A 25,551-nucleotide genomic window follows, 5' to 3' on the forward strand; every position below is an offset into this window, starting at 1 on the left:
AAGGAAGGAAGGAAGGAAGGAAGGAAGGAAGGAAGGAAGGAAGGAAGGAAGGAAGGAAGGAAAGGAAGGAAAGAAAGAGAGAGACCAATCTGAAAAAGCTACATACTAAATGATTCCAATCATATGACATTCTGAAAAGTCAAAACAATGGAGACAGTAAAAAAGAAAAATAGTGGTTACCAGAGATTAGTGGGAAAGGAGAGATTAAACAGAGGAAGCACAGAGGATTTTCAAGGCAGTGAAAAAAACTCAAACCCAGAGAATGTACAATACCTAGAGTGAAACCTAAGGTAAACTATGGAATTTGGGCGATAATGATGTGTTGATGTAGGTTCATCTGTTGTCACAAGTGTACCTCTCTGGTGGGGGATGTTAATAATGAAGGACACTATGCATGTGTAGGAGCAGGGAATAGATGGGAAATGTCTGTAGCTTCTGCTCAATTTTGCTGTAAAGCAATAACTGCTCTAAAAAACAAAAGTCTATTTAAAAATGAAATATACACCTTATTCATAAAGTTTGCTGCTTATTTATGATGATGGGATATGAAAAATGGAAAACTGAGTAAGGCCTGAAAATTAGTATCTATCTTAGATGACTAGAAGAAATGATACTTTCAAACTAAGTAGTTTTAGTATTGGCAGTACTGAAAAGCTGGAAGTGGAAAAATTCTTCACTGGTATCAATGTAGGTTGCTTACTGGTTGGTCAGTTCGGTTGATCCCAATCAGGAAGAGCAGCTCTGCTACAAAGAGACTGATGCAAAGGTTCTTGTGGATGGTGTTACGGTCACTCTGGAGCCCGCGGAAAAAGCAAAATGTGAAGATGCAAATCAGGAGACAAACAAGCGACAGCAAAATTCCAACCCACGTGATCACATCCAGAAGGAGGTCATGGACCGCATCACTGTGCTGGAAACACAACGAAAAAGCCATAAGTTGCGCTTATGCATAACCAATTACAAAGTTTTATAAGGGCCTGGATTCAGAAAGCATGATAGTAATAATGCACAAAATACCCTCTGTACCCACAACGAATAAAGTAACTTAATGATTTGGGTTTTCTCTTCCACAGATAGAGCATTTTATCTTTTCTGTGAGGTGTAAATCAGTTTGATATTCAGAGATGCCAATAGTGTTTGCTTCTTTCTCAGCTGCAAACATTTTCGGAATATAAGTAGTTAAAGCAGACCGACTTAATTCTGGCCAAAGATTTCGAGGTAAAACATTTTATTTTTTTAAATTTGTATCATTTTTTTGGACTAATTTTCAGACCATCTCCACTAGGAAACACTATTTAAAATGTTAAGCTTTATACTTGGGGAAGTTGTATCTCAAATAATTTTTGAATCATCTAAGGATTTTTAAAATTAAAAATGCAATTTCTTTGTCCTATAAATCTTGTATCATAATTTCCAAGGTTGTGTTATGTAAGTATGTATTTTCATAAAGATCCCCAGGGAATTCTGATGAATAGCCACACATGTGTACCATTTATTTTTGGGAAGATCTAAAAGAATGAGGATATTCATTGGATTTATATTCATATTGAATGGCTTAGAGACATCAGCAAGTTTGATCTTTGAAAGATTTTGCATGAATAGAGCCTGTTATACATTGACAGAAAATAAATATTCAGAATTGCTATACTAAAGTGGCATATAGCAGACAATAGAGCTAAGAAACAAGAAAAAGTTCGTGAACTGTACTGAAACATCATGTTTTGGTTCTATTAAAATAGTAGGGGAAGCTCTGTGTCTGCCATGTTCCTTGGTTGTCAATTACTTCATTTCTGTCCTTGTTTTAAGATTCAGAACTCTTATTTCCACCTTGAGATATTTTGTCCCTACCCTAAAAAAACTTCTGTGAAACTTTAGAATTTATAGAGGCCCAACAAATAAGTATATCAAGATGTTGAGAAAAATTGAGAAATTGTCTATGACTGTCAATTCTTTTCCTTCAAGGTTTTTTGAAGAGCCCTAAATACCTACATCTATCAGTAGCAGAATGGATAAATGATTGGGTAAAAGGTTAATTTGTACAATGATATTTTAAAGAGTAGTAGAAAATCAGTGTACTATATTTAAAGTCACAAACATGGATAATACACAAAAATCTAATTTTTTTTTTTTTTAAAAAAGCAAGCATCAAAAGGATCTACACACTATGACAGCATTTTTGTAAAATTTTAAAAGATGAAAATCAGGCCGGGCACAGTGGCTCATGCCTGTAATCCCAGCACTTTGGGAGGCCAAGGCGGGTGGATCATGAGGTCAGGAGATCAAGACCATCCTGGCTAACATGGTGAAACCCCATCTCTACTAAAAATACAAAAAATTGACCAAGCGTGGTGGCGGGCGCCTGTAGTCCCAGCTACTCGGGAGGCTGAGGCAGGAGAATAGGGTTAACCCAGGAGGCAGAGCTTGCAGTGAGCCAAGATCATGCCACTGCACTCCAGCCTGGGTGACAGAGCGAGACTCTGTCAAAAAACAAAACAAAAAAAGATGAAAAATCAACGGCATTGACTTTTATGAATATACGTAAAATTGGTAAAAGTATAAACATTACATGGAAAAATTCTGACAACAAAGAGTTGTCTTTCTAAGTGATGCCTTTTTGAGCTATATAGATCATACACACTGACTTTTGTTTTAGGATGGAAGTCGTCACATTTAGTTAGCTTCCACACTAAGCCCAATTTTAACCTATATAAATGTTCAGGTTTTTCAAATACTGCATGTTCTCACGTATAATCAGGAGCTAAACACTGAGTATTCATGGACATAAAGATGGCCACAATAGAAACTTGGAGCTACCAGAGGTGGGAGGTAGGGAGGGGGGCAATGGTAGAAAACCTATTGGGCACTATGTTCACTCAATACCTGGGTAATGATATCATTCGTATCCCAAACTTTAGCATCACAGAATACACTGATGTAACAAACCTGCCCATGTACCCGATGAATCTAAAATAAATGTTGAAAAAAATGGATTTTAAATGAGGACATTTGAAAAACATATATCCAGATTTTCTTCTTCTTTTTTTTAACTTCATCCTTTCAAAAATTTTTCTGGATGTGGAAATTCTTAGAAGTGAGCCACCATGCTGTAATCTGAATCATAGCATTCCTCATACTGCCAGATATGACTTCACAGTTGTTATTTGATAAAGACCTCCACTAGAATACTGTCAATGAAACAGTTTCGAAATATTCCTGCATACCTCTTGATATATTTCTCAGAAGGAGCTCAGGTCATGAAAGAAAACCACATGAAATTTTGCCTTAACTGCTTTGTTCTCTGGGGGATACTACCAAAGCAGTGCTGGGTCTGCGGTAGCTTAAATTACTTTTAGTGTTTGAGAATGGAGAGTGGTTAGTGCTACCTGGTTCCCTGAATAGACAGCTATTTGCTCTCTTCTTTGATTCAAAGGAAAGATGCTGTGATTTGAGAATCAAGTACCAACGTTTAGCACAGCAGTCTTTCATAACGGAAAAATGGCAGGCATAACACCCTCTCAAATGTATCCAAAAGACCTAAAACACCCTTTTGAAAAAAAAAAAGAAAAAAAAAAAAAAAGAAGAAGAACAAGACCAAGCAAAAATGATAAGAAACCAAAGACCTCCCACTTTTATCTGGGTAGATGCATTATTAGAAATTTATTTATTTTACTCAGTGCCTTAGTAGGCTCTTCAAAAACCCCATGCAGAGTTACTAAGAGAAGAATATCAGATCTTGAAATGTCAGTAGCAAAAATTTGTAGCACTCAAATATAGAACAAACAAGTCTAGTAAATAAGTCACCTTTTAGTTATGACTATTTAGCCAGGAAAACATCAACACCAACCACCTATATGTCCATGATACTGGGAGGGCAGCACTCATCAAAGACAACTCAATACTTGAATTTTACCAGTAACATGAACAGGAAAGAACAATGGTGTATTAGTCCATTCTCACGCTGCTGATAAAGACATACACAAGACTGGGTTTATAAAGAAAAGAGGTTTAACGGACTCACAGTTCCACTTGCAGGCCTCACAATCATGGCAGAAGGTGAAGGGGGAGCAAGACACGTCTTACAACGCAGCAGGCAAGAGGAAGTTTGTGCAGGGGAACTCCCATTTATAAAACCATCAGATCTCATCAGACTTAATCACTACCATGAGAAGGGTATGGGGGAACCACCCTCATTATTCAATTATCTCCACCTGGCCCCACCCTTGACACATGGGGATTATTGCAATTTAAGGTGGTATTTGGGTTGGGACACAGTCAAACCATATCAAGTGGACACTGAATGTAAATAACAGATGTAAATATGAAAAGCCTTGTTTATAATTAATAGTCTGCCATAATAGAACTTCTAGGAAGGAGGTCCATGCATGGAAAAAAGCAAACTCCTTTCAAGAGGACAACCCCTTGAATTAAACTCCTAGGTATAGTTGTACCAATGTGATAATGGCACAAGGATTCCTTTCTGAGATTACATGTTTGTGAACACTACATAACTCAATCACCTATAAGACAAACTATATACCATTATGTGCCTTGAGAGCAGGCATTATATCAATTTTATTAATATTACATCCTGGCACCTAGTACTGTGCTTAACATTAAAACAATCTATAAAAATATTTGGTTTTGAATGATTATATTCCCACTTCTATTAGGCTAAATGCCTTAGAGCTGAACCCTCTCATATCAGTACAGCTTTAGCACCCATTTAATCTCCACTTGGATATTTAATAAGATATCAAATATTATATGTCCAAAACAGCTCCTGATCTTATCCTATTCTGCCCTCCTGGCTTCAATCTGCTCTTCCTTCTGTTTTCCTCATTTTAGCAAATAGCAACTTCATTCTTGAAAATGTTTTGGTCAAAAACTCAGGAATTATATTGACTCCTTTATTTCCTTCACACACTACATTTAATCCAACAGGAAATCTTATAGGTCTTACCCACTAAGCCTGCCAGGTTCTTATCTCAACTGCACCAACTTGACTGGAGCCATCTGATTTTTTATGAAGAGCCTCTTAATTGATTCTTAACTGATCTCCCTACTTTGGCCCTAATCCCACTTCTTTCTATATTTAGCAGAGCAGAGAGATTATTTTTATATGTAAGTCATACAACATCGCTCCTCTAATCAAAGCCTCCAATGGCTCCCACTCAATGAAAATAAAACTGAGTCTTTACAAAAGACTTACATAGCCCTAATAACTGCACTCCTGTGACATCATTTCCTATTCTTCCCTTCCTTCAGTTCATTCCACTTCCATTGGCCTGCTCTGTTCTTTGAATGGGTGAGAGATATTCCAGTCCCATGGCCTTCGCATCTGATGCTCCTTTGGCCTGGAATACTCTTCCAAAAGATATCTGCATGGCTTACTTGCCACCCTCCTTTTACTATTTATTCAAATGTCACCTTCCCACAGAGGGTTTTTTCTGAGTCTTCCTATCTAAAATTACAGACCCGTTTTCCGTATTCTGACTCTCTCTATTGCTTTTCTTGTATTATTTTCACCTTACTCCTTATCACTTATGTAAACTCTATATTTTAATAAGTTTTTCTACTTATTTTCTGTGCCCTTCCCAAGCAGAAAGAAAGCTCAAAGAGAGTAAGTTGTTTCATCTCTTCTGATTACCACTCCTCCAGGTCCTGGAGAAATAGGTGGTATACAGTAGCTGCACAATTAACGCATTGATTGAATAAATGACCTCTCTTTAATCATCCCTCTCTTCTACAATGGATTTTTATTCAAACTACAAGTTGTATCATGCTGCCCACTAAACAGTCCTTGGGACTCTTCCTCTTAAATCATCAGCTCTAAAATGTTGAGTAAAAGATAAAGAAAATTAGAGCTAGAAAATAAGAAGGTTGTTACATCATAATACCTTAAGATATCCTATAATGTGAAGGTGTCAAACAATTACAAAAATGAAGACAAAAGTACAGATGTAAATAAGAGGTATCTTGAGTAATTCTTGGAGTCTAAAGCCTTGAATTTAATCTTGTCACTTCAATTTAGTCATTGTTACTTTTAACAAAGTACTTAATCTGTTCGAGTATCAGAAGTCTTATCCACATAGCAGTAAAATAACCGAGGCTTCAGGATACTGTGATAAGTAATTCACATAATATATGAAAGTAAGAAAGCGAGTATTTCTTTCCTTTTTTAAATCTGAATGTATTCTGAATTTTTTCATGTCCAATAGCAATTTTCATTTAAATAATAAAAAGCCTATATAAATGATATAGGGAGGATCAGAAAAATAATAACTATAACAATAATAAATGTTAATGTTATTTTAACTAAGAACACCAAAAAATATTCCAATCAAGTATGAGTTATCTAATTTCACTTTATAACATTTCCAGCTTAGTTATTATTAATATTTGTGGTAGTTATAAATGAAGACTATAAAAATGCCTATAGCAGCCAGGCGTGGTGGCTTATTCCTATAATCCCAGACTTTGGGAGGCCGAGGCAGGCGGACTGCTTTGAGTCCAGGAAATCAGGACTAGCCTGGGCAACGTGCTGAAATTCCGTCTCTACAAAAATTACCAAAATTAGATGGATAGGGTGGAGGGTGCCTGTAGTCACAGCTACTCAGGAAGCTGAGGTGAGAGGATGGCTTGTGCCCAAGAGTTGGAGGTTTCAGTGAGCCAAGACCACACCACTGCACTCCAGCCTGGGTGACAGACCCAGATCCTGTCTGGGAGAAAATAAAACAAAAAACGTCCAAAGCAGATGAAGACAGCAGATTTTAACTTTTGAATCTGAATTACATCTTGATTACTGTACAATTGCACTTATGACTTTTAAATGATAAAACAAGAAAAACACTAATTCATCTGTATATTTTTCCTTAGGTTAGAACAAAAAGACAAAGTAGCAAACAAAGAATGACACTAAAAAATTTTGTCAGGGTCTGTACCACAGACCAGTGTAATTTTTGCAAGGAACTCTTGGAAAACTCATTAAAAAATAACAATAAACAAAAATATCAAAGACTTCAAGGAAATTAGCTTCTTAAGGGAAGATAAGGAGATGTGAGAGAAAAATCAGAGGAGAATGACAGAATTATTCCTCAGAAGATAGTTTCAGAAAATTCAATGAATCTATCATCTCTAGAAAGAAATTTTTATATAAAAAATAATTGTTTTTCAGGCTTTCTATGAAGTTTCTATTCATATTCAAAAGGCCAAATATTTTGTAAAACTTACATGAAGCTTCTGATTTTCCTTTTATTTTTGTCTTACCTAATCTGCTTTGTCTTTGTCACTGAGCTCTCACATACCTCGAAAGGGGAGTGATGGGAAGAAAGGATGGCTTACATAATTATTGTCACTTGTGAGAGTGACTCTGTCCATGCAAACCCCTCCAATATACCATGAGGTACATTTAATGATACTAAGACCAAATTTCTGGAACAGGGAAATGTGACTTTTGCCTTATGATTTAAAAGAAAATAATAATCTTAGTACACGAAGACTTTATGTGAAACTGTTGATATTTCTAACTTTATTGTCAAAAAAGCAAGTCAGCAAATGAGATAGACAGATCTTAAAATAGTTTTCATTTTTAACTATGTAAGTGTTTCCAGATGGGATACAAACTATACAAATTAATTGTGAACGCTCCTCGATAGTTTTTTTTCCTTCTTTTTTGAAAAAAATAATTTTAGAGAGCTGCATTTTTCAGATTGTTTGAACAATCACCCTGTAATAATTATCAACTGCTTGCCAATAATTATCAAGAACCTGTTTTACTTTTTGCATAATAATGCATTATTTTAATGTTGAGCTGGATTTGGTAAAGCAGAATAATATGAGTTTAAAATTGCCTCTTCAACATATCGTGTTCTGAAATATTTGTAATATAGCTGAGTTTCTTTTTTTAATGAAAATGTATGAGTGTTCACCTTACCACTAACATATCCATGAGCATAAAACATTGATTTGAATCGTAAATTAAACTGAAGCCAGCAGGATTCCAAAAAGCCTATTTTCAGATAAATGTGGCATGAACTCTGTGAAAAAAATTCCTGGCATTGATCTAACTGTTAAGAACCAGGTCATCAGACACAGAGGTCACCTCACAAGCTCTTGGGAAAGTGAAGGGATTAATGGTCTGAAGAAATTAGGATTTCCTTTGCAGAACATACCATAGTTGGGTAACCCAGTAAGAAGGACAATATGATTATATTTCTTACTTCTTTTTAGGTCAATTAATTGAAACAACCTACCAACAACATTCAAGTTTGTATCAAATTGAAAACCAGTCTAAGTATTTTCATGCTTTAATTGGTAAAAGAGAAACACTAGCAAGTGTGTGCTCTTAAGAGCATACAACATTCATATACAATTATCCTTTGGACTCAATGCAACTTCTTTAGCAAAATTTCTGGCTTCAGAAGCATACTTATTATGATGAGCACACTGTAAGTTATTGGTGATCTTCTTGCTTTGAATTAAAAAAAAAAGCCAAACAAACAAACAAACAACAACAACAAAAAACTACATTTGGTGTACCAGATTTGCAACTACCATAACAAATGAAAGAAAACAGCTGAAATTGTTAAAGGAAATGGAATGATCAATCAATAGAAAGAAAATAATTTAAGAGTGTCTGGGATGGGGATGAAGGTAGGAAATGAAGCTAGGCAGATGGAAAAATTTTATCCTTAGCATTTCTGAGTTAAATAAAGTGGCTAATAATGATAGCAGTAATAACTAACACATAATTTTCAAAATGTCTGATTCTATTAGAAGAGCTTATTTATTTTCTTAAGGTACTCATTTTCATTCTATAAAACACTGTGATGTGATACTATTATTATCTCCAACTTACAGATGAAGAAACTGAAGCAAAGAGTATACAGAATTTATCCACAATCATTCTACTAGTATGCGGTACAGACAGAATTAATGATAGGGCAACCAACTGCCCAGGTTTGCTCAGTACTGTCTTGGTTTTAGCAGTAAATTTTTGTTTTCTGGGAAAGCCTTCTCCAAGACATAAAAAGCCTCAGATTTCAGAGATGGATGCAGAACGTTGAAAGAAATCTACAAAATCCACAGGACCACCTAGAAATTGGAAGCTGAATGCCACAGTATTTTTAGTGTTGAATGGATGAAGCATCAATTACTCATTTTTCTTAATGGTGCCTTCAAGTTTTCTCCTGACTACTGAAGTTGGTAATGAAGATTTTTGATCCCAATACCAGTTCATCCATTGTTGCATTACTCTAGATGATGTGATTGAATATTTAACCCACACGCATTGTGATCCTGAGCTCCTCTTTGATTTTGCCTGTGAATTAACTGTAGTGATTTGTGTCAAGATTGTGCTACTTTAATCCCTATATTGTGAATATCGTGACCACATTTTCCTACAGTTCAGTGATGAAAATGAGTATGACTATAATACCAAAGCTAGCATGACAACACTGACAAAAAAATCTAAACAATTGTGTTACTTTAAAAATAACATAGAAGGATGCATGGATCTAGAATAGGGAGAAAATCAAAACAGAGTAGTGTACAATAAACAGAAATAAATTTGAGACTAGACAGAAGGTGATGTGAATACACCTGTAGAGCCTAGATCTCAGAAGACTAGGATGAGACAGGCAAGTTTTTGTAAGTCAATCAAAACCATTTTTTATCTCCTCTCAACGCCCCCCCCCCCAAAAAAAAATCAATGCTCTTTTGAAAATGGAATAAGAATAAACATGCATTATCATTTTGTTCTCTTGATTGCTCAACACACCTGAGTACAGTTTTTTTTCTGATTCAAACGTTGCAACTAAAAACGTTCCTGAGGGTAAACAAAAGAGGAAATTTTGAGGACCAATATATTGACTCCTTAGAGTGTAGAGCTGATTTTGTCAGATCTTTTTAATGATCATGGTGCTACAAAATATCAAATGATATGTTGAATCATGCTAGCAAAACCATGCTCCCTCTAGCTCTTGGAATTTTGAATTCTAAAATGGAGTTTCAAATCATCTCCTGGAATTCTGTGAAGATTTTAATGAAATTTCAGATGACATAAAAGATGTTGCATCTTGTCCAAATTTAAAGTAGACTCTACTCATTTATCTGCATATTTGACAGACTGTGCAAATGTAAATGTTGGAAAATTCCATTCAGCCCATAAATGTCTTATAAGAGAAAATGAACAGTTCTTACCTATTAAATGTCCTGTACATCTTTATACAATATTAATAAAAAGGTATGTGGTTTGCTTAGCTATGATATTGTGGTTTTATAATGAAATTTTTTGGTCACTTTTCAGTTTCCTCAAAATGTGCAGAGCACTTAATGAGCTTTTTGACTTTCTGGAAATGGAAGAAAATATGTACTTTGAGACATATGCCAACAAGATGCCCATCACTGTGGCTGGCCATAAAAATATGTTAAAATATTGGCCTTCTGTAAAATTATATTTTCAAAGCATGGAACAAAAAGAATGTCTCTCTTTGATTTTTAAATACATGACAGATGAGAACAAAGAAAAAGATTACCATGACACAGAAATGTAAATGATGTTTCTCTAAAACTGTTTAATGATCTCTAAAGAAGACGTAAGAAACCTAGAAAAAGATGAACTGACTCTACTTGAGTTGTTTGAAGTTCTGTGTAGTTTAGGACAAAAAGCCATAGAGGGAAAAAAGGACTCATTTTTAGGATTTAAGACTGTTTTCAAAAAATGTCACTGGAAAAGGGCAGTCAAGTTAAACAAGAATTTCTCACTTATTTACTAAAGCTGTAACTTGTTTAGAATCTGCTCTGGTTTGAATATGGCCCCCAAAGTTCTTAAGTTGGAAACTTAATCCTCAATGCAACTGTGTTCAGAGGTAGGAATTTTAAGACGTGATTAGTTTATGAGGGCTCTGCCCTAATGAATGGATTAATATTGTTATAATGGGAGTGGGCGAGTTCGGCCTTCTCTTTCTCTCTTGCCCTCTTTAGCATCCCTGTTCTCTTGCCCTCTGCCTTCTGCCAGATTCTGGTGGCATGCTCTTGGACTTCATAGCCTCCAGAACTTTAAGAAATAAATCTCTATTCTTTATAAATTAACCAGTGTGTGGTATTCTGTGATAGCAACACAAAGTAGACTAAAACAGCATCCAATCTCTATTTCATAAGGTAAAAAACTATGTGCTTTACAACTATTAATCCTGATAGTGTTTTAATTTATGTTGACATCCAACATACTTCTAAGTGTTTAAAACTGATGGACATTTTGGACATAGAGAACATATATGATGAATTCATAGATGCAAACGACCTGATTGAAAGGCAGCTGGTCTACCAAAACAAGCATGTAGATACAAAGTGGATGGGCATTTTGCAGAGCTGGGAACTAATTCCTACGAGTATGAAAAGCTATTTAGTAAAGCTATGCAGTAAAATCCAAGGTATTCCATGCTCAAACCTTTTTTTTGAGAGGATATTTGGTTTGATGTTATCACATTGGACTGACACAAGAAATCAACGTAATATGGGCTTAATGAGGGCAGAACAGAACTATGACTCAAAGTAAATTTTAGTTTTGACTATATTCATTTTTACCTCTATTAAAAAGAAAAGAAAGGAAAGGCAAATATAAACATGCCATAGTTATTTTATTAAATAAAGGTAATATATATTTACTTACTACATTGTATCTACCTTTTAAAAAATTCTTATATTTACTTAAAAATGCACAATACAGCCTCAAAATTTAAATATCCAGTGAAGACTTAAAAAACATTAAAATAAATGTCTGAATCAGAAGACAGAAATGTTAAAAAAATTAACACATTGTTTCATACTATTGGCCCTACTATGAACTAGCATTAAAGTACTATTAATTTTCATTGTTAAATAGTAATAACACACACGTGAATAATTATTTATGGTGTACTAAGCATATTTTTGGTCTTGCAGTGCTATCTCCCGTTGGCTCTCTAAAAACTTGGTCACCCTAACTGGTAGCTAAATATTCCGTGTTTTCAGCAACATCATTAACAGTGGGAAGGTCCACAAATGCTTGCTATATTTCCTTCCATGACCAAAGATAGGTGGCCCTAGATTTACAGTAGTTTGACTGATGATTTTTTGACTTTACAACAGGTGTATGAGCACATAACCCCATCACAGATTGAGGAACATCTGTATACTAAGCCCCTAGAACAGGAAAGAGCAAGGTTTACATGGGTAAAAATGTCTTGACTATCCTTTGAATGTAATGATTAAACCTAGATATCTTGTTAAAACAGAGTTTTCTGGGCTCATTTCTAGCTCTAAATTTTCTTATTCTCTGATAAAATGGATAACTTCTGTTTGTTTTCATTCACACACACACACACACACACACATACACACACACACACCCCCCCCCTTTTGAAAGTACTTCTTAAAGGGGTTGGGTGATGTGGAGTGGAGTAGAGCAGCTGAAGAGTAAGGAAAAGTAATTATAGAAATACCAGACATGAGTTAACCTGATATGTATACTTTTATCACTTTATCATTCTCACAGTCATTACCTTTAGCTTGTATGAAAAGAGAAATTTACCACAGTGAGAAATAAAATTTTGAATTATAGATGAACAGAATTAGAATTAAAGGAGAAGGTAATTTTTTATATCTAGATTATAAAAACCATGTAATAGACATTGATAAGGCAAGAAACATTCAATAAAATTTTGGTAGATTAATTCTAAGAATATTTATTGGGTACCTATTATGTGCCAGGTACTGAACAAAACAGAATATAAATATAAATATAAATATGTACATGTGCACATACACACAGCCATGTCATTTTTATTTCATTTTCGTTTGGTTTTCTTAGCTACAACAATTTCAGAAAAAAAAAAGAATATTTATTAGGCTCTGTTTTTTACATTCTGATGAATAAATGCATTGCATTTTAAGCAGAATGCGGGTCTTCCAGATATTCTAGAGACAATTATCCCACAGGCTTAGTGACAACAATGTGAGATAATACAAAATTCAAAAAATAATTAACATCTTAAAAGTTTCATGAATTGGATTTTTAAATTAGCAAGTAACTATAGGAGATTTTTAAATATTACTTACATTGCAATGATACACAGAGTAAACTCGCAATCCCTTGAATTGTACATATCAAGATAGGCAAAATGGTTTAGGTTAGCCATATTTTTATTCCAATGCTTTTTTTTTTTTCCTTTCTGTGAGATGAAGTCTCGCTCTGTCGCCCAGGCTGGAGTGCAGTGGCGCCACCTTGGCTCACTGCAAGCTCCGCCTCCCGCGTTCACGCCATTCTCCTGCCTCAGCCTCCCGAGTAGCTGGGACTACAGGCACCCACCACCTCACCCGGCTAGTTTTTTTTTGTATTTTTAGTAGAGATGGGGTTTCACCGTGTTAGCCAGGATGGTCTCGATCTCCTGACCTCATGATCCACCTGCCTCGGCCTCCCAAAGTGCTGGGATTATAGGCGTGAGCCACCGCGCCCAGCCTCAAATGCTTTTAAAATCTTGTTTATACAATTTGTCATTATTGTCTATCTTATAAAGCTATATAAATAACTATTCTGGAAAACCTAGCCTAATTCTAGTAGTTTTCTAACTTTATCACTTTATTTACTAGAAATAGCCAAATGAAATAGGCCAGAAAAAGGCCAGGTACAGTGGCTCACGCCCATAATCCTAGCCCTTTGGGAGGCCAAGACGGGCGGATTGCTTGAGCCCAGGAATTCAAGACCAGCCTGGGCAACATGGCAAATCCCCATCTCAACAAAAAATACAAAAATTAGCTGGGCGTGGTGGTGGGTGCTTGTAGTCCCAGCTACTTGGGAGGCTGAGGTGGGAGGGTCACCCAAGCCTGGGTCAAGGCTGTGGTGAACCATGATCATGCCACTGTACTCCAGCCTGAGTGAAAGAGTGAGATCCCATCCAAAAATCTAATAAGCCAGAAGAAAAGAAAAATGATTACAGAAATGTTGCCATGTTAAAGTAAAATTTTGTGATCTGGAACAAATATAGTTAATAAACACCTCAACTAGTTCTTACCAGGGACAGTATACACAATTGAAAATATTTTTAGGATATTAGGATGGAAAGGTTTGTAGGTATCTTCTGCTTCGTTGATCGATTATGCTTAAGCATGAATAAATTGGATGATTAGAACCATTATATTTAAATTATTTTTAAATAATAATTCCTTCAGTTAAACAATGCTAAAATCATTTCACTAATGAAGAAGAAACCGAATCAATAAAAAAGATTATTTATTTTTAGTACTGATTTATGATTGTACTTAAAACTAAATTGAGTGATACTGATATTGTGGGAATTCCCAATGTTCATACAACCAACATTTGAAAGAGTTGGGAAGTTATATGTAGTTATATCTTGCCACAAAGCTATTATTAGATAATTTCATTATAAAAAAAAAAAGAGTCTGTCACTTCTAAACCGAAGGCAAAGCACTGGCCTAAACATTTATCTTTCAGGAAAAGTTTACCTGATTAGATGTAGATAAAATCATTATTTTTATTAGAATCTCAATCATGTGTTTGTGCCTTGAGAGTTAACTACATCCAGGATGAAGAGCTTTAAAGGCTTTGAGAATAGTTAAACAGTGAATTAAAAAGTCATATTTCCAGAAAACTTTATAATTCTCAATATGATTCTTATAGATTTTGTTATTCAATTCCTAAAATAATTGACAGACTGTTAGAAAAAATTGTGTTAGTCATATTTGATCAATTAATAATGGGAACAGGAAGTTCAGATGATTTGCCTAAAAACAAAATGGAATTACTTAAAACACTGGAATCAGAAAACTAGGCCTCCTGATTTTTAATTCTTATTTCTACTTTCCTGAATTATAAACTTGGAAAATAAAGAATTGTGATGACAATATCTTTTGTGATGCTATGGATTAAAATGAGGTAATCTATGTAGACATTAAAGGAATGATGTTCATCCTTATTAGGAAAGGTCTTGAGACACTCTGAGAGTTGAAGTCTTCATCCAGTGTCCACATTTAGGATCCCTTATGTACTCGATTACTTTTTTTTCTTACAAAACGTTTCTCACTAGAATTGCAGATGGACCTCTAGTTGCTATTTTTAGCCAATCTTATTTGCTGAAGATGAAATAGAATCTAAATATTTCAAGTGTGAGGATCCAAGCTGTGCATGGGAGGATCACAGGATTCTTTCTGCTTAAAAGTTATATTGTCCATGATTCATAATAGCAAATACATGGAATCAACCTAGATGCCCATTAATGGTGGACCGGAAAAATAAAAATGTGGTACATATACGCTATAAAATACTATGCAGCCATAAAAAGAATAAAATCACGTCCTTTGCAGCAACATGGATGGAATTGGAGGCCATTATTCTAAGAGACTTAATGCAGGAAGAGAAAACTAAACAATGCATGCTCTCTCTTATAAGTGGGAGATAAATACTATGTACACATAAACACAAAAAAGAGAACAATGGACACGAGGGCCTTCTTGAGGGTAGGATGGGAGAGGGGTGAGGATTGAATAACTACCTATCAGGTACTCTGTTGATAATCTGGGAGACAAAATTATCCGTACACTAAGACCCTGTGACATGCAATTTATCCATGTAACAAACCTGCACATGCACCCCCTGAACCTAAAATAAAAGTTGGAAAGAAAAAAAAATAGTCATAGTAAAAGAAAAAAAAAATTCTGCTATAATCCAGAAAAAAATTCAAACGAAGCATGTTATTAAATAATATAAAATGTATTGAAAAAATATATATAGCAAAACAAACAAACAAACAAAAAATACAGCCTTATATCATGCTATCATAATTGTGTCTCTCGCTTTGCTTAAATTAACTGTCCTAGGAAGTGATGTCACTTCCTCTAGGGTGTCCTCCCTGACTCTTCAACGTCCAGGTAAAGCTCATTCCCATGTGTTTCCACAGAATCCTCTATAGTTGTGAGAACTACAACACATTTCTCACAAGATGCTGATTTTGTTGATCAGTTGTCTGTATTACTAAATAAACTGTAAGCTTTGCTCGTCACCAAGATGGTACTCAACTATTTGGGGAACAATAAAGGATGGATTGAGCACATTATAAATTTAAAAAATTAAGATGAATAGAACAAAGTTTCCAAATACGTTCCCACAGATTTCTCTTAATTACAAAAAGTTCAATGTTTCTGTACAATGTAACTGTTTAACCAAGTGATCCAATTCAGTAATACAAATGACTAAATTGATAGTAACTGGACCTCTTGATGCAACGGAAAGGATACAGCATTTACTACATGGTGTTCTTGACAAAAATGTTTTACCCAAATCTAATCATGAGGTAAAAAAATAAGAAAGACTGTGACTGTGGAACATTCTATAGGTCAACTGACCTGGACTTTATAAAATGCCATTCTTATGAAAGAGAAAAACAGGCAGAAAGACATAAAAGAAGATTAGCAACAAGGCAAATGAAGGCAATGTATGATCTTTGGTTGGATCCTACTTGAAAAAACAATGACTCTATTGGGACAACTGGGAAAAATTTTTTTGTGGATTATATAGTAGATGATAGTATTGTATCAATGTTAAATACCTTGTTTGTGTTAACAATAATGTTCTTAAAATATAATTGCTTGAAATTTTAGGAGTTAGATAATATAATATCGGTAATTTACATTCTATTTTTCTATTTTTATTTCTTTTTTTATTATTATTATTTTTTTTTTAGATGGAGGCTTGTTCTGTTACCCAGGCTGGAGTGCAGTGGTGCAATCTTGGCTCACTGCAAATTCTGCCTCCCAGGTTCAAGCAATTCTCCTGCCTCAGCCTCCTGAGTAGCTGAGACTATAAACCCATAACACCATAGGCCCATACCATCATGCCTGTCTAATTTTTTGTATTTTAATGGAGACGGGGTTTCACTGTGTTGCCCAGGCTGCACAATTTACTTTCAAAAAGTCAAATAATAACAGCAAAATATACACACATGCACAACATATACAGAAAGCCAACTGTGTCAAATAGATATGAATTCAGAAAAAAGGGGTATATGAATATTTATTGTATCATTCTTTCACCTTTTCTATAAAAGTTCTGTAAAGGAGTGGAGAAAAAAGAAATAAAATGATTTCAATGGGTTTTCTTCAAGTCCATAATGCTCTATTTCTACAAATAATTTTAGACGTATCTTTTTCTTTCATTAATTTAAGAAGATATACAACAAGTTGGTGTCAATTCCCCTCCTCAAATAGAAACACTATCTTTCTCATTATCTCTAGGTAGATTCTCTTTCTTCTTTTTTTCCTCCCTGCCCTTCACAGAGATAAGTAATGGGGAAAATACATAGACCCTTTACTCTTCTTCCTCCAATGATTTTTCCTATTCAGAACAATTTCATCAGAAATGAAGTAAAAGAGGTTTTAGATAATTGGTGGTCCACTCTAGATGGGAGAAAGTGGTATGGAAGGCAGCGTTCTCCTTTTCCTGTTTTGTAACAGGAAATGAACAAAAGAGAATTAGAGTTAAGGTTGATATCCCAGGAGCCATGATGGTAGGAAGAAAATTCTCCCATTATACTCATTCATATTTTGAAATGCCCTTTTTCTGCCCATTGTATGCAAGTGAAATATAGTTCTAAATACTCTCTACAACCTGGGGAATTAAAACATCAGTGTTTGCAAGTGTCTGGCACAGAAGGAGTGAAAGCGAGTGGACGAGGAAGGTGGCAGCTATCTTTTTTTAAGTAAAAGGGATTTGTTGTTTCTTGGTAGCCTGGGCAAAAATGTAACCAACTCTTATAAATGGTTAATATCTAGTTCTAGACAATTATAAATGGTTAAGAACTAGCTCTAGATACATAGGAAGCCTGAGTAAACATGCTAACTGATCTCAAAATTTAGAGGGGTTAGACGTACAGACCTATATTGCAAAATACAGATTTATTTTAATGTAAAAACTAGGCTGGGTGTGGTGGCTTATGCCTGTAATCCCAGCACTTTGGGAGGCCGAGGTGGGCAGATCATGAGGTCAAGAGATCGAAACCATCCTGGCCAAAATGGTGAAACTCCATCTCTACTAAAAATACACAAATTAGCTGGGCGCGATGGCGCACTCCTGTAGTCCCAGCTACTCGGGAGGCTGAGGCAGGAGAATCGCTTGAACCCAGGAGGCGGAGCTTGCAGTGAGCCGAGATTGCGCCATTGCACTCCAGTCTGGGTGACAGAGCCAGACTCCGTCTCAAAAACAAACAAACAAACAAACAAACAAACAAATCCATACTTTCAGGAAGTATGTACATCATTACATCATTTAGGATCTGCACATGGGCATGGCTGAAGTATCCTTTTTAGTCAATATAAAACTGGTAAATGTAAAACATTATATATATTACATATTTATAAAACAGGCCATGCTGCTCCTCTGCTCAAAACTCTCCTGTGGCTTTCCAGAGTGCTCAGAGTAAAACCCAAACCTAGAGTCCTTCCTATGTCGTACAAAGTCTTCTGTTCTAGACCCTGCAGCCTGTTCTGCTAACATACTCTCTCTCTTACTTTTTCCACTCCAACCATACTGTTCTCCCCGCAGCTCCTCAAACATATAAAAATCATCCTGGTTCAGGGACTTGTTTTTGTTCCTTCTGCCTGGAAGAGTCTTTCTTTCCCCAGGTGATCTTCAAGGCCTGCTCTCTCACTTCCTTCAGGACTCTGCTCCTAATACTGAACTTGGACACAAGAGGAGGAAGTAAACAATAAAACAGCATACTAGCAAATAAATAATTTCAAATTTGAATAAGTGTATGAAGGAGATATATTATGACAAGTGTGTTCAGTGAGAAAGCACCAAAATATTCTTGGTTCTAAAAAGTTAGCTTTTGGATAAAGTTAATATTCAAGATAATATAACAAAATCTTACGTTCTTGAAACCAGTTTCTTTTCAAGAAATTTTCTGTATTTGGAGATACTCAACATACAAATTATATAGTTTTTCCTTAAATAAATACATTATTTAAGGTACTATTTACACTAAAGTATTATACTTAAGTATTAGCTATGATTTTTAATCTCCACCTCCACCTAAATCCCACCATACTATAGACAGCAAAATGCAAAATGAGTGTAAGAACTAGGAATAGGATTGTGCAACTTTTAGCATCATAAATTCAATATTTTGTTTTCTAATAATAAAATTAATTTCTTAAATTTTTAAAGTAACTTTTCTTTTTGGACATTAAAAAGTAAAAATATTCTTTTTGAAAAACAAGTACTTTCATGTTCAACTGTAGAGCTTTACAATGTTAAATTACCTAGTGTTTTCTTCTAGCCTAGAAAAAGTTTAGCCATAAAATATTCAACACACAGAATCCATGGTATGGAATTAAAATGTTCCAACCTGTGACTGTTTTCAATCAATTCTACATTTAGAAAGAAATACAAGGGCTTTAAACAACAAATCAAGTTCTATACTTGGAATGAGGTGAAGTTGGGATGGGGTGATAATAGTAAGCTTTAAAAAAATACAATCATCAAACTAAAGAAAGTGAAGTATTTTAAAGATAATAAAAATCAATGACAGGTTGAATTGACAGGAGAGAGTAGGCAGACTTTTTGTATTATCTCCAAAGAATTATAATTTGACTAGAGAAAAGAGCTAGTAGTATAAATTATAAGACCATTTTCTGAGGCATTTTTATAGTGCTCTACAAAACCACAGTAGAAATGTTAATATCATTACTTTGAAACTTATGCTCCTGTAAATTAAAATATTCCCTCCACAAAGGGGGTTACAAAAGAGAATTACTACTAAGAGGTGAAGAGACATTTGGATTTAGTTTTTTAACATTCTTCTAAACAACAGAGAAATCTGCAATTCCCAATAATGGAAAGTTTTAAAATATCATAAATACTATATCTCAGTTAAGTATACAATTACATTACCTAAATTTTGTAATGGTTACTTTTGTGTCTAAAAGAGAAGACAATCAAAAGTTTCCTTAGACAGTAGAAGCAGGGGGAATTCAGTAGGTAACCAGCTGTGTTGCCACCTTGAGGTTTATGGTAGCAATTCAGAAAACTTACAAGTAGATGAGACAGGCTCTTCTCACCTTTGGATGTTAGCATAATTGGGAATTCAGAGATAACACTGATATGATTTGGCTCTGTGTTCCCACCCAAATCTCATCTTGAATTGGAAGCCCCATGTGTGGAGGGAGTGACCAGGTGGGAAGTGATTGGATCCTGGGGGTGGTTCCCCTACGCTGTTTTGTGATAGTGACGAGTTCTCATGAGATGTGATAGTTTAAAAGTGGCAGTTTTTCCTGCTTTCTCTCCCTCTCTTGCCACTTTGTGAAGAAACTGCCTGCTTTCCCTTCACCTTCTGCCATGATTATAAGTTTCCTGAGGCCTCCCCAGGCATGTGAAACTGTGAGTCAATTAAATCTCTTTCCTTCATAAATTACTCAGTCTCAGTTATTCTTTATAGCAGTGTGAAAATGAACTAACACAATTCCTCATAGCAGTTGGTTTTGTGGTTTCTAATGAAAGAAAGAAACAAACAAACAAATAAACAAAAAACCTTTACAACATCAGCATTAATAAACTTACATCAATTAGAAACAAGAATGAAGACAAAGCAAAACAAGACACTTTTTGGATATTTAAGAGGTCTTATACCATATAACATGGTTTTTCTTTTAATGAATTCTGTCCACTTAGTCAAAAAAGATTATTTTATATACCATACAAGGCACTGAGGTTGCAAACAAGAAGAAAAGACATTCCCTAATAGGAGGAAGTCACAGTCTAGAGAAGTCAAATACGTTTCAAGAGATGATTATAATATAAAATGATGAAAGGAACACAAAGTATTTTAGAAATATGTGAAAAGAAAGTTAACTTTTACTGAATACTCATTATGTGACAAGCACAGCTCCAAATCTTTAAATTTGCACAACTGCAGCAATTTCTGAACACACAGATTAGAAATTAGTAACATTTGTGAAACATTAAAAACAATATTTTTTTTATAGAAAGCAAGAGGCAGAGTCTGTTTAATTGGCAAAAAGCATGTATGAAAGAAAGAAAATGAAATAAAAAGATGCTATAGGATAATTTTACATTTGACTAAAAGCTTCACCATTTTTCAAATTGTAATTAGGTATATTTTTCATAAATGTAAATATTTCAGAAATAAAACAAAGCTTTAACTAGTTTTCCTTGTGTCACCAGTAGTGTCCTTGCACACACACACAAAATTTAGTTTTTCCTAAGGTCTTTGTCAATTCCAAATTGTAAACTACTATATAAATGTAACCTCCAGCCTGGGCAACAAGAGTAAAACTCTGTCATAAATAAAAAATAAATAAATAAATAAATAAATAACCAAAAGAGAAAAAAATGCACCATTAAATTAATAAGTAATCCTCTTTTATATAGAGAGATTACTTATAATTTGGCTATGCTTATTTATGGACTATGAGATGGCCAGGCGTAATTACTCTTTTATATAAAAGTTCTCACATAGCCAACTCTAATAATTGAGAGGTATAAAATGACAAGCATTCCTTTACGCCAACAACAGACAAACAGAGAGCCAAATCATGAATGGACTCGCATTCAAAATCACTACACAGAGAATAAAATACCTAAGAAAATAGCTAACAAGGGATGTGAAGGATGTTTTCAAGGAGAACTACAAATCACTGCTCAAGGAAATAAGAGAGGACGTAAACAAATGGAAAAACATCCCATCTTCATGGACAGGACAAATCAATATTGTGAAAATAATCATAGTGCCCAAAGTAATCTATAGATTTAATGATATTCCCATCAAACTACCATTGACTTTCTTCACAGAATTAGAAAATAACTACTTTCATATGGAACCAAAGAAGACCCCGTATAGCCAAGACAATCCTAAGCAAAAAGAACGAAGCTGGAGGCATCATGCTACCTGACTTCAAACTATACTAAAAGACTATAGTAACCAAAAAAGCATGGTACTGGTACCAAAACAGATATATAGACCAATGGAACAAAACAGAGACCTCAGAAATACCACCACACATCTACAACCTTCTGACCTTTGACAAACCTGACAAAAACAAGCATTGGGGAAAGGATCTCCTATTCAATAAATGGTGCTGGGAAAACTGACTAGGCATATGCAGAAAACTGAGACTGGATCCCTTCCTTACACCTTATACAAAAATTAACTCAAGATGGATTAAAGACTTAAACATAAAACCCAAAACCATAAAAACCCCAGAAAAAAACCTAGGCAATACCATTTGGGACACAAGCATGGGCAAAGACTTCATGATGAAAACACCAAAAGCAATTGCAACAAAAGCCACAGTTGACAAATGGGATTTAATTAAACCAAAGAGCTTCTGCACAGCAAAAGAAACAATCATCAGCATGAACAGGTGACCTACAGATTAGGAGAAAAAAATTGCAATCTACCCAACTGACAAGAGTCTAATGTGCAGAATTTACATGGAACTTAAACAAATTTACAAGAATAAAAAACAAACAACCCCATCCAAAAGTGGGTAAAGAATATGAAGAGATGTTTCTCCCAAGAAGACATTTACGCAGCCAACAAACATAGGAAAGAAAGTTCAACATCACTGATCATTAGAGAAATACAAATTAAAACCACAAAGAGATACCATCTCATGCCAGTCAGAATGGCAATTATTAAAAAGTCAAGAAACAACAGAGATGCTGGCAAGGCTGTGGAGCAACAGGAACACTTTTACACTGTTGGTGGGAATGTAAATTAGTTCAACCATTGTGGAAGACAGTATGGCGATTCCTCAAGGATCTAGAGCCAGAAATACCATTCGACCCAGCAATCCCATTACTGGGTATATAAGCAAAGGAATATAAATCATTCTATTATACATGCACATGCATGTTTACTGAAGCACTATTTATAATAGCAAAGTCATGGAACCAAACCAATTGCCCACCAATGATAGACTGGATAAAGAATATGTGGTACATATACACCATGAAATACTATGCAGTCATAAAAACGAATGAGGTCATGTCCTTTGCAGGGATATGGATGAAGCTGGAGTACATCATCCTCAGCAAACTAACACAGAAACAGAAAACCCAACACTGCATGTTCTCACTCATAAGTAGGAGTTGAATAATGAGAACACGTGGACACGGGGAGGGGAACAACACACACCAGACCCTGTTGCGGGATGGGGGGCCAGGGGAGGGAACTTAGATGACAGGTCAATAGGTACAGCAAACTACCATGGCACAAATATACCTATGTAACAAATCTGCACATTCTGCACATGTATCTTGGAACTTAAAGTAAAATAAATAATAATAATAATTGAGAGGTGTTTCTTTATTGAAATGACTTCCCCCCAGCAGAAATTCATCACTAATTAGTTTAAATTAGTTTTTGTATTTAACTGTCATGTACTTAAAGAAAAATCATTTCAAAGTATATTTTCTCTTTGATATGGGATAGCTACAATGAATGAAACTATATGTATCTTAATTAATTTAGTAACCATTCATTATTATGTAGTTTAATCTGTTTAAGTTATTTTGTTCTAAAGTTTGAAGAACATACCTGAGGTACAAGTAATCAGCAACTCTAAAGTATATTTACAATGTTTTCACTAATGTCTAGTTTGAAAGCTAAGGACTAGATCACTGAAAAATAGTTACTCAGTATTGTCTTATTCAGACCTCTGGTGCTAACGTAGAAGTTTTGAACAAATAATCAAAATAAGAAAAATTTAAAATTTAGAAAGAAAACAAAAACAATAAAAAACACTTACCCTAACCCACTACCCCTACTCTGTAGAAAAAAAAAAAAAAAATGTTCGTGAAAAGGTAGAAAAGTTTCAGTGCTCGTATTTAATTTTCTAAGCAACGTTCAGCTGGAATTATGCCATTTATTTTTTCTTGTCTGCCTGAGGGGAACCTAGCTAAAATCTCTCTGAGCACCCTAGTCAACAATCAGCCTTGACACAACCTTCCCTTGATAAACTATAAATTCTCTGAGGCCAGGGACCTGGTTTGCCTTACTCCTTCTATATTTTGTGGAGATGGGGTAATCTAAAATGTTAAATAGGGTGAACAAGGAAAGCCTCATTGAGAAGGTAATATTTGAGCAAAAACTTGAAGGAGACGAGGAATCTTGGCAAGTGCTATCTTTGCGGGGGTGGGGTGGGGAGTGTTGAGAAGAGAAAGACACTTAGGTCTAACTAGGACACATCTGATGTGTTTGTGGAAAGGCAAGGAGTGGCTTTCCACTGTAACCAGTGGCTAGAGCAGGTGAGCAAGGTGAACAGTGGTAGGAGAGGATGTCAAGAGATGCTAATGGGGGCCAAGATTTGAGATTTTTCTCTTACTCAGATAAGGAGTCATTAGAGATTGAATCAAAGGTATGAAGTGCCAGATTTGCATTTTAAAGGGTTTTGGGAATACATTTGAGGAGTGACATGATCTAACTCACATTTTAAAAGTATCCCTCTGGCAACTATGTTGAAAATTAAATTAAGAGAAACAAAGAAGAAAACAGCAGTTGAGATGCTATAGCAAACAAGTAGAGGAGAGATGATAGAGGTTTGAAACTAGGTGGTAGAGATGATGTTCAGAAGAGGTCAGATTCTGGATCTGGCAGGAGATGCTGATGGGATTGACTGTGCAGTATGAAGGAAAATAAACAAATCAAAAGTGATGCCTGCTTTAGGACCAGAGCATCTGAAGGAACAGAGTAGTCTTTTACTAAAATGGAGAAGACATAGATGAGAGAATATCATAAGTATATAGCTCTAGGATTGTGACACTTTTAGATAAGTGTAAGTAGTTACATCAAGCCACTGGTGAAATCTGAGTCTGGAATTTAAAAATGGAGATAGAAATATGTGAGAGTCATGAGATGAGGTACAGAGCCATACGAATGCATGACATCTCCGAGGGAGAAGAGCAGGTATTTAGGATTATGCTCAGGACCAGAATGGCAATGAGAGGTCATGCATATGAAGAGAAAACAGCAAAATATGCTAAAAAGGACAAGTTGTTGAGAAAGGAAAGAAACTAGGGAGTGGTGTACCCACGGCACAGTGAAGAAGGTGTTGCAAGAATGAGGCCAACTCAAATTCTCCACACATTAACTCATGAAATACATCTGATCTTCGTAACAGGACACTTCTTTGATAAGCCCTTTCTGAGGACTCCTGGCTCACACAGATGATTTTCACCTATGTCTCTAAATCACAGGGTAGGCCTTGGTTATAATTCTTATCAAAACTATGACTCTAGCTGCACTTTCTCTTCTGTGCCCTTCTTCCCTATCACCACTTCTCTAAAAATATGAGTTTCCTGAGGGCCTTAAGTTTGCACTGGAGTCCTTGGAATCCAGTAATACATCTGACAACTAGGAAGGAGGAAGTTACATTTATTCAGAGCCTACTGTGTATTAGGCAACGTGTCAGTATCTTCATGATGTTTATCTTAACTTAGGTGATCAAAAATGTGAATAAAAGAATAAAGAAAGTGTT

The 25,551-nt window shown here is 35.2% G+C and overlaps 1 protein-coding gene across 3 annotated transcripts in view; it reads right to left on the minus strand.

The window, feature by feature from the left end:
• ADGRL3 (adhesion G protein-coupled receptor L3) overlaps positions 1–25,551 on the minus strand; it is an 868,510-nt gene that overhangs the window by 98,627 nt on the left and 744,332 nt on the right. For all 3 annotated transcript variants that reach the window (XM_025386284.1, XM_025386285.1, XM_025386286.1), the window contains one exon: positions 701–910. In XM_025386284.1, the coding sequence (XP_025242069.1) occupies positions 701–910 (210 nt within the window). The remainder of the gene's footprint in view (positions 1–700; positions 911–25,551) is intronic.

Source organism: Theropithecus gelada, chromosome 5, assembly GCF_003255815.1.
Source record: "Theropithecus gelada isolate Dixy chromosome 5, Tgel_1.0, whole genome shotgun sequence".
Lineage (NCBI taxonomy): Eukaryota > Metazoa > Chordata > Mammalia > Primates > Cercopithecidae > Theropithecus > Theropithecus gelada.